General features: G+C 36.2%; 1 protein-coding gene across 3 annotated transcripts in view; it reads right to left on the reverse strand.

The window, feature by feature from the left end:
• Positions 1–4950: 4950 nt before the first annotated feature.
• The window catches only part of LOC144979844 (centrosome-associated protein 350-like), a 191859-nt gene continuing 181733 nt past the window's right edge, over positions 4951–15076 (reverse strand). For all 3 annotated transcript variants that reach the window (XM_078927049.1, XM_078927050.1, XM_078927051.1), the window contains 7 exons: positions 14589–14802; positions 13807–13967; positions 12475–12721; positions 9438–11800; positions 8305–8428; positions 7524–7831; positions 4951–6178 (listed from right to left, as the gene is read on the reverse strand). In XM_078927049.1, coding sequence (XP_078783175.1) covers positions 5810–6178; positions 7524–7831; positions 8305–8428; positions 9438–11800; positions 12475–12721; positions 13807–13967; positions 14589–14802 — 3786 coding nt within the window. In that variant the 3' untranslated portion in view covers positions 4951–5809. The remainder of the gene's footprint in view (positions 6179–7523; positions 7832–8304; positions 8429–9437; positions 11801–12474; positions 12722–13806; positions 13968–14588; positions 14803–15076) is intronic.

Raw genomic sequence — 15076 nt, forward strand, 5'->3', positions numbered from 1 at the left:
TCTCTCTCTCTACCATATGCGATCAAATTAATTAAAATAATAAATAGGAATATGCATAATGTCCCCTGTCTTATGATGTCTTGATAAGATGGAAGGCGCCAGAGACAGGGATAGGGCCAATCAGTGACACACATTGGAGTTTATATCGTTCCTCACAATGAACTCTCTTCACTCACAACTTGTGGCAGAATATATTTCAACGAGAGAGAGAGAGAGTTAAAGAGAGAGAAAGGGGGAGAGAGAGAGAGAGAGAGAGAGAGAGAGAAAGGGGGGGGGGAGGAAGAGAGAGACGGAGAGAGAAAGACAGGAAAGAGAGAGAAGGGGGGGGGAGGAAGAGAGATGGAGGTAGATAGGTAGAGAGAGAGAGACAGACAGAGAGAGAGAGAGAGAGAGAGAGAGAGAGAGAGAGAGAGAGAAGGCAGGGGGGAGAGAAAAAAAAGAATTAAAAAGAAAAAGAAACAGCACAAAAACTTTTTTCTCCCAAATCTGTGTAAATGAAAAGAAAAAGAATTAAAATGCTGAATAAAAATAGACAGGAACACAAACTACAGTAGGTGGAGCCTTTTTCAAATTTGATATTCGTTTAATTTCTCTCCTATTCTAAAACGAAATTTACATCCTTATCTATTATTTCCCTTTTGGGTCAACCAATATATTCTCAAAAGCATCAAAAAAACATTTTAAAAATAGGTAATCATAACAATTATAAAACAAATAAAAAACACACACACAAAAAAACCCAACAAAAAAAATAAAAAAAAAACAAAAAAAAACAAACAAAAAACACAATAAAAACAAAACAAAACCAAAAAAAAATCATAAATTTATACAATATATATAGAAAAATGACTGACGATCATGAGCTATCATCACAACATTTTAAAAACAAAATAAAAAAATAAAAAAAACAACATACAAAACAATACCCAAAAAAAATAATTTAAAAACACAAATTAGCATTGAAAAAAATACATTGATATTATAACTTGTGAGACACTACTGGACGGAATGTTCTGTTCGTTATTTTGCTTGCAATAAAAAAAAAAACAACAAAAAAAAACAAAAAAAACAACTAAACAATGCTAGTGATTGTGCAATGCCACCACGATGAGACGAAACTGAAGATATTATTTACACATTAAAACGGTTATAGTTATAATCGCAGCACTTTAGGAACACAAATTGATTTTGTCACATGCCACTATTTCATCATTACAACGAAACCAGAGAAGGCGATGCGATAAATCCAATGAAAACCAGATATGGTGCCATATTATTTTAACTAATTTTCTTATAACCGTTTTATAGCATATATATGTATATGTGCCATATGTAAATATATAATATACACATATACAACAGAAATGGTAAAATATTAGAAATGAACAACAACAACAACAACAAAAAAAACAACCATGATAAGTTGTAAGGACTTGATATTGATAATAAATGAAAATAAATAATTAAATAAATAAAAGACTAAATCAATAAAATAGACGCCAATAACATTATTTATCATTTTATCGTCAACTAACTTTTGGCCCTTTACAAAGATAAGAGTGAGAGTTCATGGCACAAAGTATAATAATAATAATAATAATAATAATAATAATAATAATAATAATAATAATAATAATAATAATAATAATAATAATAATAATAATAATAGTAGGTAATAGAAGAAGAGTTGCTAAGAAACTTACACTTGAAAAAAAAGAGAAAAACAAACTTGTGAAACAAAACGAGTCAAAAACATTCGACTGGCATTGAAATTTACAACACTTTGATATCTCAAGATAATAATAATAATAATAATAAATAAATAAATTATCTAGTCAAATATACAGTCCTGATACATTTATTACGTACATTTTCTACTTTTGAAATACATATTATATATGGTATAAATTATATACGTTATGGTGCCAAAATCATGTGAGACTTGCTGCTGTTCTGGCGCTTCGGTAACTAGTCCATCCATCGTCATTTGGTGACAAATAATAATAATAATGATGATGATGACGATAATAATGGTGATGATGATAATCAGAACAACCGCAATAGTAACAACAACAACAATAACAATATTACACAGTCTCGATACCACATCATACAATATTAGTTGCTATTATATTACGATGCAAATTATTTATAAAAATGAATGCACTATACAAATAAATACAGTAAGGACAAACGTTTCATTGAACAATATCTTCGCTATAGTTATCCCCCTTGTCTGTTTTTATTTCCTTCAAATAGGATATTTCACCCCCATCATTTTACACATACAACCTCATCAGCCCTGATAAAGTAAAAAAAAAAAAAAAATGTGTGCCACCTGGGAGAAATAATTAAAATAAAAATATCAGAAAAGTATATTATCTATATTATGTATACAAATTAAATTCAGTGTAAAATTGGTATCTTTTTGCTCCGTTCAAAAATCTCAACACATTCACCTCCTCAAAAACATTTTATTTAAGGTATTTTGGGGTACACAGGAAGTGACACAGTAAAAATGTTTTTAAAAACAGCAAAAAGAAAAAAAAAAAAAAAGTATCTTAAGTAAATCAAATTATAGAAGGAAAATTAAATGAGATTTTAAAATACACAGAGCTGAGATTAAAAATAAAAACTTTTTAACCAGTAAAATAAATGTTAAAAAATATAGAAAGGAGTACGAAAAGGGAAATGTTTTATAATGAGACCCCCTCATAATGTTGTTTTCCCTCATAATATAGAAATCAATAAAAAAATTTACTAGAAAATAAAAGTAAGAAATGCCCCAATGTATATAAAAATAAATAAATAAATAAAACAAAAAAAGGCTTTTATAAAGAGCAAAAACCAACAGATGTGCTCAAAGCGCTTTACAAATGTAGACTTTCAAACAAAGTTTGCAGTGTGGAACGATAACTATGCTGATTGCTTTCATTTCTCCTTCTTTCTTTCTTTTTTTCCTGTTGAGACTTTGATGTTGCGCGCCACTCCAGAGTTATAGTTCACATAACACAAGCTCTAAGGAAAACAGTCCAGAAAAATACGCCAAGATTAAATTCTAAAGAATAAGTTTTGATTTTTATTTGACTTTTCTTTTTTAAGAGTTCAGAGGAATACTTACAATACTTTTTAGATTGATGAGAATCTATAAACCTGTTGTCTTTTTTTAATGCCAACAGCGGCGTGATGAAAGAAACTTTTGCAATCGTTATCAATCTCAAACTAACATGTGTAAAGGGAAGTATTTAATTTATTTTGGAATTTTAATATACTATAAGTGTTTGTAAAATATTTATTTCATTAAAAGGTTATGATTAGGAAAAACATCTCCCTCCCCCACCACTCTCCATTCTAGCTCTCTTCTCTCACTCTGTATTTGTGTCTGTGTGTGTGTACGTTCGTGTGTGTTTGTGTCTGTGTCAATATATCTATCTATTCTCATTCCTGCAACCAATCCAACCGATATGTCTCAATGCACAAAATATACAATACTACAATATTATTATTATCAATATATCAAAATTATCTATTTCAAGGCACTGTTAAAAAGATATTTATTACAAATAGAAATTCTAATCTTGGAATGAAGGAGATGGATGGATTAATCATAGCTATAGTAATAATATTAATAACAACAGCAATGATAAAAATAATGATAATGATGAAGATGATGATGATAGTAATAATAATAATAATAATAATAATAATAATAATAATAATAATAATAATAATAATAATAATAATAATAATAACCCAATAACAAACATTTATAGTACAACTCAAGTCTAAAAACGTTTCTCCTTGTATAGGAATAAAAACAAGTTTTGTTACATTATGAGTTTATGCTTATAAAAATATTAGATACTAGCGCTTTGCTTGAAAAGCCATTACAAACTCATCTTAAGTAAAATTCTACTATGAAAATATAGAGTAATAAAACTCTTCATCCGGCAGTTTTCCAGTGTAAGATCTAAGTAAATAAAATCAAGAATTACAAACATTTAAAAATAAAAATTGGAAATAACGAAACAAACGTTAAAAGCCTTTCTTTATCAAACAACAGAACAAATCATACTCAGAATTCTAAAAGAAAAACAAACAATTTTTTGGCAATTTAATCATGGTAAAAAGTTAATGAACTTTTCCCCTTTGCCCTCATGTCTGTCATTTTTCAATTCTAAAACCACAGGGGCTTCTTTCTTTGGCCTGTTGAATTATGATAAAGCTCTGCATATTAATTTAAACCGCATTTTAATGCCACTATTTCACACTAATTTTATGTTGAAGAAGAATACGGACGTCCAAGAATTAGTGCTTTCTCGTCATGAAATCATGAGGAATTTTAAACTTGAACTTTCAGCTGTTTCAAGTCAACATTTTTTCGGCATGAATAAACACAGGAAATGGATTCTTGTGCACTTTTTATCACTATTTCACACTAATTTTATGTTGAAGAAGAATACGGACGTCCAAGAATTAGTGCTTTCTCGTCATGAAATCATGAGGAATTTTAAACTTGAACTTTCAGCTGTTTCAAGTCAACATTTTTTTCGGCATGAATAAACACAGGAAATGGATTCTTGGTGCACTTTTTATCACTATTTCACACTAATTTTATGTTGAAGAAGAATACGGACGTCCAAGAATTAGTGCTTTCTCGTCATGAAATCATGAGGAATTTTAAACTTGAACTTTCAGCTGTTTCAAGTCAACATTTTTTTCGGCATGAATAAACACAGGAAATGGATTCTTGGTGCACTTTTTATCAGTTCACTTGTTTGGAAAGTAGTATTGGTGCACCTTATGCATGGTTGTACTATTGTGGTGGATGTGATGAAGCATAGCATTCATTGATGCACTAGCACAGTCATTGTATTAATGCATTCTCTGGAAAACGCTAACAGTGCACTTAGTGAAAGGTCACATTGTTATCCTTGTCAGAAAGCAGTTTTGGGGAACGACACATGTGACAATTTCCAGCTTAAGAGAGAGAAAAAAAACAAAACACTGGAGTTATAAATTATTAAGCGACACAGTTAAGTATAGATATTCAGTAACCGCAGTCATAACAAATAGGCCATTCTCCAATGATTTCATAGATCAGTCGTGTCACTAATCTGTCAAGCTGGCTACGTAGGAAAGGCAGCTCTGAGTAGTCAGAGAGTCTGCCCAAAGAAATGATGTGCATGGACGTTGAATAAGATAAAAGGCTGGAGGTAAATTTGGTATTTCCTCATCAAAGAATATTTCTATGAACAATTCTGTGAACAATTCTAAGATTCGTCACTCAAGGGAGGTTTTAGACAATGCTTTCCAAACATCTTTTCCACATTCATCTTATCATCTCCCAAAGAAATAAACCATGAGCTATATTTATATTACTACTTGTTATTTTGAAAAGGCACCATAATTCTTGAACTTCTTATAAGATTCCTCTATCATTGTTGCCACTGTAAGGTGGGCTGGCTAGATAGGTGCTAAGTAGGTATTAAAGGTCACTGTAATGAAGACTCAATTTTTGTAAGTATCACAAAAATCTTTTCTTTGTTGTTTTGTTTCATTCTGGTCACTTTTCTGTACAATAAGAATGAATGTAATCCCTTATTAAAATGAAATATCTGTGCCATAGTTACAAACAAGAAGCAGCATCTTGTAAGTAAATATCTATAAGCACTTGGTCTCCAACAGCACATTGGAAAGAATATCACATAATAAAAGTAGCCATTTCCAACATCGGATCACAGAATTAGCATCGTCCAACAACTCCTAAAATTGTCAACAATAAATTAGGACCACCGCAGTAGAAAATCTAAATTTGTGTGTGACTCCTTTGCTGGTAGATCCCGTTAAACGTCCGAGCCGTATCAGCAATGAGTGAATCAAAGATGGCATCAGTCAGGGAAATTTTCAGATTCAGTTCATCGTGGTTGTAATCCACCCATCCTCTCTCCTCTTCACCGAGTTCCTGAACTAACACGGCATCAACCGCATCCTTCTTCTTGCGAACGTTCCACTTGTTGACAGTGTGATTCTGGCGTCTGGTACCGTTGAGGTCGAGGACATTGAAGACAGCCCCTTCTACCAAAGGTCGAAGGGCATCTACAGTCGTAGGAGGCATGGAGCCCTTGAAGTATTTCTGTGTCTTGTGTTTGGCCTTTTGCCAGACTGGGGGTTCGGGCTGGGGAGAAAAGAATGGAATTCTTGTATTATCATTACAAAATGGAGGAAGTTTGATGAGAAATTTCAAGATTTTCTAATGGTTACAATATCATTATTTAACCAATATATATATATTTTTTAATAAGTTATAATTTTATAACTATCGTTTGGAAAAGTAACTAAACATTTCATAATAAAGCAAATTAAAGACAATTTAATTCAAACAAAGATAATTATCAAAATAAAAAACAACCGTATTTCGATGAAGAAGCAATTCAAGTCTGGGATTTCACAGAACTCAGCTTCTTCAATACAACAACTGTGTACAAGATGTGATATTTATAAATGGACCAATGCTTAACAAACCTATGGAAATAACTGCAAACTGCCTCTAAATAGTCTGTTATAAACCAGCACACGGTTTGTTGTCTCATAAAAGCTATGTCTCTAGAATTGCATCATCAAATTATTATCAAAGTAAACAAACATAACACAAGGAAAAACATCTTTGAATCCAAGAGGATTTTGATTCTACTCCTGTTTGGTTGGTTTTGTACTATTTTGTGAGGTTTTTTTCTTCACCCCACCACCTTATTTTAGAAAAAAACTGTTGAGAAGCCAATCTTACTACTATTTTGGTGTCAGTCTGAGTTTATGAATCAACTGTCATTATTCAAATCCGAGACACTTGATGAAAAGCAGACAATTTCCAAAATATTTCAATCACTTGACACCATTGTTGTTTTGAGTCGGACATTTTAAAAACGACCTTTTGTCACCTTTTTTTTTTCACATTTATACCAAACCTCAGAGGTATTGCAACAAAATAAAACTGATCTTGTCATTGGTCTAATGTCTGGATTTCCATGAAATCAATCACAGGAACTATTTACGTCTGCTTTAAAAATGAAGACTTAACTGAGACCATCTCACATACCTGCCAACTGGAAAATTTCAAAATCAGTAACCAATACAAAATTCATCAGTAATCAATGGTAAAATTTCAGTCATACTAAACAAAGCATTATGAGTTGGCGATCGACTGAGCTATAATATGTGTGGAACCAAGTGGTAGCCTTTATAAGTTTCAGCTAAAAATTAATTATTTCTTTTTCTAACACTGTGATCAATCGCTATGAAATCAAAATCCATAAAATTCCTTCTATTTCCGTAAGTCTGTAATTGTCACCAAATTTCTGTAACAATTATGGACGATCTGTAAAATTAGGAATTAATGTATCTTATTCACCTTCACGTTAATTTTCTATAAATCTATAAATAGTTACAGTTCAAGAAGTTCAAATCTTTGTTGCAATACCTCAGATGCTTGGTATAAAAAAAAGTAATATTGGCAAAGTCTTTACCTTATCCTCATCCACATAGATGTCCCTGATTACCTCCCCTGTCAGGTCAAAAAGCATTCGTCTCCAACTCTTGCGACTGTTGGACGTCATGGAGTCTGTCACGCCTCCTCCTTTGTCGTCGTCGTCGTCGTTGTCATTGTCCAGAAAGTCCTCAGGAGGGTCCATCGGGCTGTCCATGGATTCCCCGTATCGCCGACGCTGCCAGAAAATATCCACGGCCTGTTGGATGATGGGAGCTATCTGCTCCTTGGTGTGGGGTACGACGGGCACAATCTCCTCCAGGAGACCACTGGTTTCTGGGGACATGGCTGGGTGGGTGGAATACGAATTTACATAAATAGATTAGTGAAGGAATTTACATAAATAGATTAGTGAAGGAATTTACATAAATAGATTAGTGAAGGAATTTACATAAATAGATTAGTGAAGGAATTTACATAAATAGATTAGTGAAGGAATTTACATAAATAGATTAGTGAAGGAATTTACATAAATAGGTTAGTGAAGGAATATAAAGATGAAATGGATTGATGGATTGGTGAATTTCTAGCACTAGAGATGTGTTTGGGTATACATAATGTTAGTGGCTGGCCCCATTATCAGTGTCATACCACTAGACCACATAGTCGCAAATATACGCATCTTGCTTTTTTCCTTGGGCATGAAATTTAGCCCTTATCTTTTGCTTTGCAGCCCTCCACTGTGGCTCACATCTGGGTTATCTCTGTCTTTTCTTGAGATAGATTCTACTTTCTTTTTTTTTTTCTAACTTCCATGTTACCTGCTGTTTGATCTCCAGAGAAAGATGGCTGTGGTTTGGCTGAGCTGGGAGAAGCCTCAAATCCCAGGTCATCATCAATGTACTCTCCAAATAAATTGTTCATATCCTCGTCCAACTCTTTGCACTGTGGGAAATAATAAATAAGTAGATGATGAGATGTGTGATTAAAACCAGCAACCATCAATTATATATCAGTGCAGCTCTCTCTCTCTCTCTCTCTCTCTCTCTCTCTCTCTCTCTCTCTCCCTCCCTCCCCTCTCTCTCTCCCTCCCTCCCTCCCCCTCTCTCTCTCCTCTCTCTTCCCCTTCTCTCTCTCTCTCTCTCTCTCTCTCTCTCTCTCTCTCTCTCCTCCCTTCTCCTCCCTCCCTCCCTCTCTCTCTCTCTCTCTCTCTCTCTCTCTCTCTCTCTCTCTCTCTCTCTCTCTCTCTCTCTCTCTCTCTCTCTCTCTCTCTCTCTCTCTCTCTCTCTCTTTGGAAAAATATCATAACCTTATACATATATTAGATTTCATGGTTAGAAGTGGCACAGACACATACAAATTAATATTCACCCCCAATACCAGAGCTCACTCAATCGCCTCTGTGTTATATGTTTGTGATGAGAATAGAGCTTTAGCATTACTGCTGTCTTGTAAACAAATTTTGTGGAGTTGTGTGTCTTGAACCCATGACCTCAAGAAGTCGGGAGAGGGACTCAGGACAGACACTTAGTTTGAAACCACTTTTTTTTTGGAGTGGTGGATGAGCATCGACTGTATAGCGCTCTTCTCATGGCCAGGCAGAGTTGTCGTATCAGTAAGGTCCCATCTCAGTGAAAAAATTGTTATTTTCTCTTGCCTTCTGGCAAGTTTCTAATCACTTCATTGTCTATTATTATCTACATAAAAAGGGTTGAGTACTGTATTGAGGAGATAGCCAATATTGACATCTATAAATACAAACTACAATCAATAATGGATATTGTAAGAGTACTAATAAAAAGAACTATGTGTGCTTTATGAAATGGATTAAAATTGCTTCTTTATGACAAGCTTGGAGGGGAAAATGTAGCATTCTAAAGCACTTTACCAACATGTAAACTGATGTACAAATCAGCTATCATATTTATTCATCAACCGTGTGTCAAATACTCACATCTTGAGCAGTGACGACTCCATCACCAGGCAATGGAGATCCAGGTCTTTGGACAGGATCCAATGACAGGCCAGAGTCGTTATCCTTTATCTTCTCATTGCCATCATCATCGTCATCGTAATTGTAGTCTTCTTCATCATCATCATCATCATCAGTTTTGAACAAATCCAAGGTAGCCGATTGCAAAGAAGATTTCTTGTCCTTGGCCGTGGTTTCTGGTGAAGACAATCTTCCAATCTCCCTCTTATCCAGCTGCCCGTTCATCAAAGATGTCTCCGTCCCTGCTTTTGTTCCTGTCAAGGATGAGTCCACGTCGTTCATGCTTTCACCCGTCAGCCCAGCTTTTCTCCGCTTGATGGAAACCATGTGGGAAATTGCCTCGTTGAGCAGGGAGTCCATTACACCATCTGTTGTCCGATCTGCCATATTAGATTGGTCTGCAGATGCACTATCATTTTTACTGTCAAACAGTCCAGACGAGGCTGAAATGTCGTTTGTGGGTGACAACGGACTCTTCTTGGGTTTGGGTAAAGTTGGTGGAGGCGATAACGGAGAGGTGGGGGAGGCTGAAGTGGGTGACGTTTTTCGAGCTGCAATTTTACCCATGGCATCCACTGAATCTCGCACCAACGAAACGGCCAGATGGTCGGTTATTGAATCAGCCATTGCAGAAACATTACTGATGGAGTCATCTCCCTTGACAGGTGTGGCTGTCGGTTTCTGGATATGCCCTGAAGCTGCAGCAGCAGCAGCTGATCCATTTTTGGCAGAGTACGGCGAACTTAATGGGGTTGAGTGAAGCATGGAAGAGTCACCAGCTGGCAATGCAGAGGAGTCAATTCCATCGATACTTCCATCGATGACATTATCCTCTTCTTGATCTGTGGTCAGAGACTCGTCCAGACTTCGACTATCCGTGATGCTCTCTCTTCGGACAGCCACACCAGCAGCACCTGCAGCATTGTCTTTATTGTTTCTGGCATCGTCGTCAAAGCTGCTGATATCACTACCATGAACCATAACGCCGTACCCTGGCTTGCATGTGAAGTAACGCTTGTTTTCGTGCATCCCATCGGAATCACCTTCCTCGGAATCCAGCTCCACGCCTGCCCATATACCGGGAGAAAACTCCACTTTTCCTTTAAATTTGAGCACACCCGGTCTTCTACCCCAGACAAGCACTCTATCGTCCAGGTGGAAATCGGCTAAAGGATCTGTCATCAGAAGGGACAAGTTTTCTTCTTCCTCTTCCTTCGCTGCCAACTCTTCATCAGACATCGCCATCTCACGAGGCGTTGGTACTGGCGTCTTCTCGTCTTCATCTTCTTCACCTTCCACTCCTCCTTCACCTTCCTCGTAACCCAGCAGACTGTCCAGCATGTCCTGAGACTCCTGTCGTATGGAGCTCGATCGCTGCTTCTTTTCCGAAATGGACGGAAGACTACCTGAAATGTGCTCACTGATATCCTCATCTGTTCTGGGCACAGCCATACCACTGGCAGATTGTCCGACAGGCGGTAAAAGTTTTGCAGCCGATGCAGACTGCTTAGTCGACACTTTGTCTGAACTGTAACTCGCAATGTCCTCGTCTTCATCCTCAACATCTTCCACACTGAACATACTTCCAACAGATTTTTCACTGGATGGCCTTGAACTTCCTTCTGACTTTGCCGAAGTGTGATTTGAGTTGATTCTGTATTCCGTCTCGCTGTCCGATTCCTGGATACCAGTAGTGGGTGGACTCATCGGGGATCCCTGGCTGTAGCCACCTGACTTGGGCATGAAATCCAGTTTGAGCTGGTTGGAAACGGAAGGAGAGTGGATAGAACTAGCAGCACTGGCCTCTTCGATTTGTTCTGAAATTTCAGCTTCGGATCGACCTTTAGAATCGTGAATAGAAGACGCTGCATGGCTGGATTTGCCATGACCTCTGTTGTGACTCTGAGCCAGTGTTGAAAGGTTTTCAGAGAAATCCATACTGTAAGAAGCATCTTCATCTTTCCAAGACTCTGAACCTTTTCGGTTTCTGCTTCCACCTTCCGCTGGTGTTTTATTATTTCCTGTATCAATTTTTAACATGGGAGCTGACCCAGTCTTGTCTGACTGTAAACTGTCCAGGTGAGATTGTTCCTCTATGGCTTCCTGTACACTAGAGGACGTCGTCTTCTCAGAGACATCATCCATTTTGGATTTAGAAGACGCAGGTGTTCTAGAATTATCTTTCTTGTTCAACGCTCCAGCCTTGACCTTTCCACCCGATCCACCAGATTTGTCCGACTGAGATTCAGATCCTTCTGAGATACGATCCATGAGAGAGACAGCGGCCTTCTTCTTTCCTTTCTCATCCACCAAAGACTTTATATCTGAAACAGAAAAAGAAAAAAAGATGATGAAATACAATTAAAACACATAGGGCATTTCAGAATTAGAAAAAATGAAGATAATGAAAATTAAAAAAAATATATATATATATAAATTGTTAAGGTTTTTCAATTGTTAAGGTTTTCCAGAACAAGAATTGGAGTAGTAATGTGTGAGTTATTCTGGGTTCATTCTTGTGTTTTGATTAGACAAAACCTCAACACTTCTCTGATGAAGCAACAATCTGGCTGTAGCCTATGACAGATATTATAGTAAGCAACAAAAAAGCAAGAAACCAGGGACAATTTGTATTGCACGGAATGGAAATTTGTTTCCATGCGACAGACCTATTCAGGGAATATGTGACCCATTGCATCTAACTGGTATTATGTTGCGAGGAATACCATGAATAGAATTGAATATAAGGTCAAATGATTAGAATTGTAATATTTAAGTTTTCCACGATTCAAGAAACTACATTCACCTTTATCGATGAAATTAATTTTCTCAAAGTTTATAAGTAAAGTTTTAAATCCCAAATTCTGCATTAGGGTTATCCCAATATATGTACAACCAGATTAAGTCCCCTAGTCACATATATAAAGCATTGTAAAGCATACTAAGCAAGATGATACCAAAGACATACAATCAAGGTGTAGCTCTATCTCATTTTTACCTTTTCCATCTATAGAAGGACTGGTCTGGTTAGAGTCTGTGCCATCTCGCATGTCCTCGAAACTGGACGAATTGCTGGCAAAATCATCACTATGGTTACGATGTCTGGAAGAGGAGGAGGATGTCTTTGCCTGCCCACTCCTGGGTTGTTTGATCTGAGGTCTGACAGCCGACTTGCCACTGGCAGTCGCGTCGTGTTCCAGAACATCCTTGTCAGATTTGAGCTGCTGTATGTAGTTGTTGTAAGCCTAAGATGAGAAGAAGGAAAAGAAATTTTTAAAATAAAAGTGCATGCTTAAAGGCAGAGTGTTACATCTTTTAACAAACCGAAGCCATGATGAGCACGGTCAGTGACTGTATAGCTGTTATTAATCACAAAACTCTGGCCAAGGTCTGACAAATTTTACCCAACAAAACGTGAAAAAATTGAAAATTCAAATTTTTTCTCATTGGAAACTACGAGAAATGCTCAAACTCGACAATTTCATGCAGAAATTCGAAGATTTCATCAATCAAAATGTCCAAATTGCGGAAATATGTAAAATACACAAAGTTTACCTCCCCCTCCCTTCTTTCATAAGACGCATCTATGTCATTGTTTTCTTTTCCCAAACAGTTATCTGTGTATAGAATATCATAACAATTCTATAGATAGTATGCGCTTGGCTAAGAAGCTCATAACATTGCCATCTGGAAGTATAACAGACCAACACACAAAACTGTGTGTATCCATGAACGTTTATAGTCAGGTTAATATAGTTCAGTGAGCATTACTCATAAACGCGGATGGCAAAAAATAACAAAGACCTCAGTGACGTCATCTTCGAACTATCTATATATTGTTTATATATTTGTGATCTTTAAAATAAAGTTTGTTTATTAACTGGTGGCAATTTTAAGTATAATTAATTAATAGTTCATCATATTATCTAATTCATCTCATTTATAATTCTGTATTTCTACAGTCAACAGTTTCAGGCAGGTTTGCATCAACGTTAACAGGTTGGGGGTTCAATTACCTCAGCTATAGAGAGTTTGAAGATGACATCAGTTTGTTATTGTTTTTTGCCATCCGCGTTTATGAGTAATGCTCACTGAACTGTATTAACCTGACTATAAACGTTCATGGATACACACAGTTTTGTGTGTTGGTCCGTTATACTTCTGGATGGCAATGTTTTGAGCTTCTTAGCCAAGCGCATACTATCTATAGAAGATTGACTTTTTTTTTTTTTTTTCTCTTACAACTGATTTACCTCCAACTGAGACTCTAAAAAACCAAACCAAACCAACACTCAAAGCGTATCTGAAGCATATAAAGACAAAGACTTACATCCAACTGTTTCTTCAAAGCCTCTTCCTGTGCCTTCAGTTTGTCCTTTTGCCTCTTGGATCTTTCCTTCTTCAGGATCTCCACCTCTTTCCTTCTCCTTCTAAGCTCATCGCTCAGCTGACGGATTCGAACCTCGTAGTCACTGGCATCAGACATGGTCTCTGTAGGATGATAGAGATGGAGACAGTATCACATCAATTGTTATTTGGGTTTTTTTTTTTCCAAAACAAAATTTGTTTCTTGATAAGAGGTTTATTGTGTGTTTGAATAACAGTATAAATGACAAATTCCTCTGAGAGAGATTTACGTAATAAGCGGGAATGTAAATTTCATTTTCATAATAGTAGTAATTGTTTGTGCACCCTCATCAGCTCCTCCTCCCCCCCCCCCCCCCCCCCCCCCCCCCCAACCAAAAACAAAAATACACACACAAAAAAACAAAAACAAATTCTGTTAAAATTTAAAATTTTCATACAGACCTTATAGATATATGGTACCACAGTGACAGTGGTACATCATCATAAAAATATCTAGAACAAGTGGCCAATTGTTATCTATTGCACATGCATCATACATGACGAGAGACCTGTCTTTTTTTCCTTTTCATAACCATTTTTGTTTTTTAAAAAAAGAACATAATTCAATATGGCCTACTATGAGATTAAACGAAGGATTGGGATTTGCATTTGTCATGGTAAATCAATAGAATATTCCCTATATAAATGTTCATAGTCATATTTATATTTAACAGAGGATTCATGTCACAATGATCTCATCCTTACCAGTGTGAGAAATGGAGTCTTCCGATTCACTCTCAGAGCCAGTCTTCCTGGACCAAGGAGAAGGAAGCGGGGATTTGCCCTGCGGCAAGAGTTTGCCAACCGGTGATTTCTTGCGATTGGCAGTTAAAGACGAGCTTCTCTCTGGCTCAAACGTGTCGGTATAGTCGTCGTTGGCGGAGCTGTTGATGAGAGTGTCATCGCTGGAGTCGTGTGCCTGGGGAGTTGGAACAGGAGATACGAGGGTTCATAACATGTCTTATATCTCTGATATGTTTACTCATTTTTGCCAAATATACAGTAACAAAGTTAAGAAATTAATGACTTAATGTTGAATCAGACAAGAAATTATTGACTTTTAATACTTAATTGTGATGGATGGCCAAGTTGGTATAAAGCATTCTTCACTTCAATTAGTTTATTGTCTTCTATAATAAGAATACAAAACAGAACAAAAAAAAAACAAAAAGAGGGGGAAAAGAAGTTGAAGA

This window comes from Berghia stephanieae, chromosome 9 (genome assembly GCF_034508935.2).
Source record: "Berghia stephanieae isolate SIO BIC M18660-M18661 chromosome 9, UCSD_Bste_1.3, whole genome shotgun sequence".
NCBI classification, from domain to species: Eukaryota; Metazoa; Mollusca; class Gastropoda; order Nudibranchia; family Aeolidiidae; genus Berghia; species Berghia stephanieae.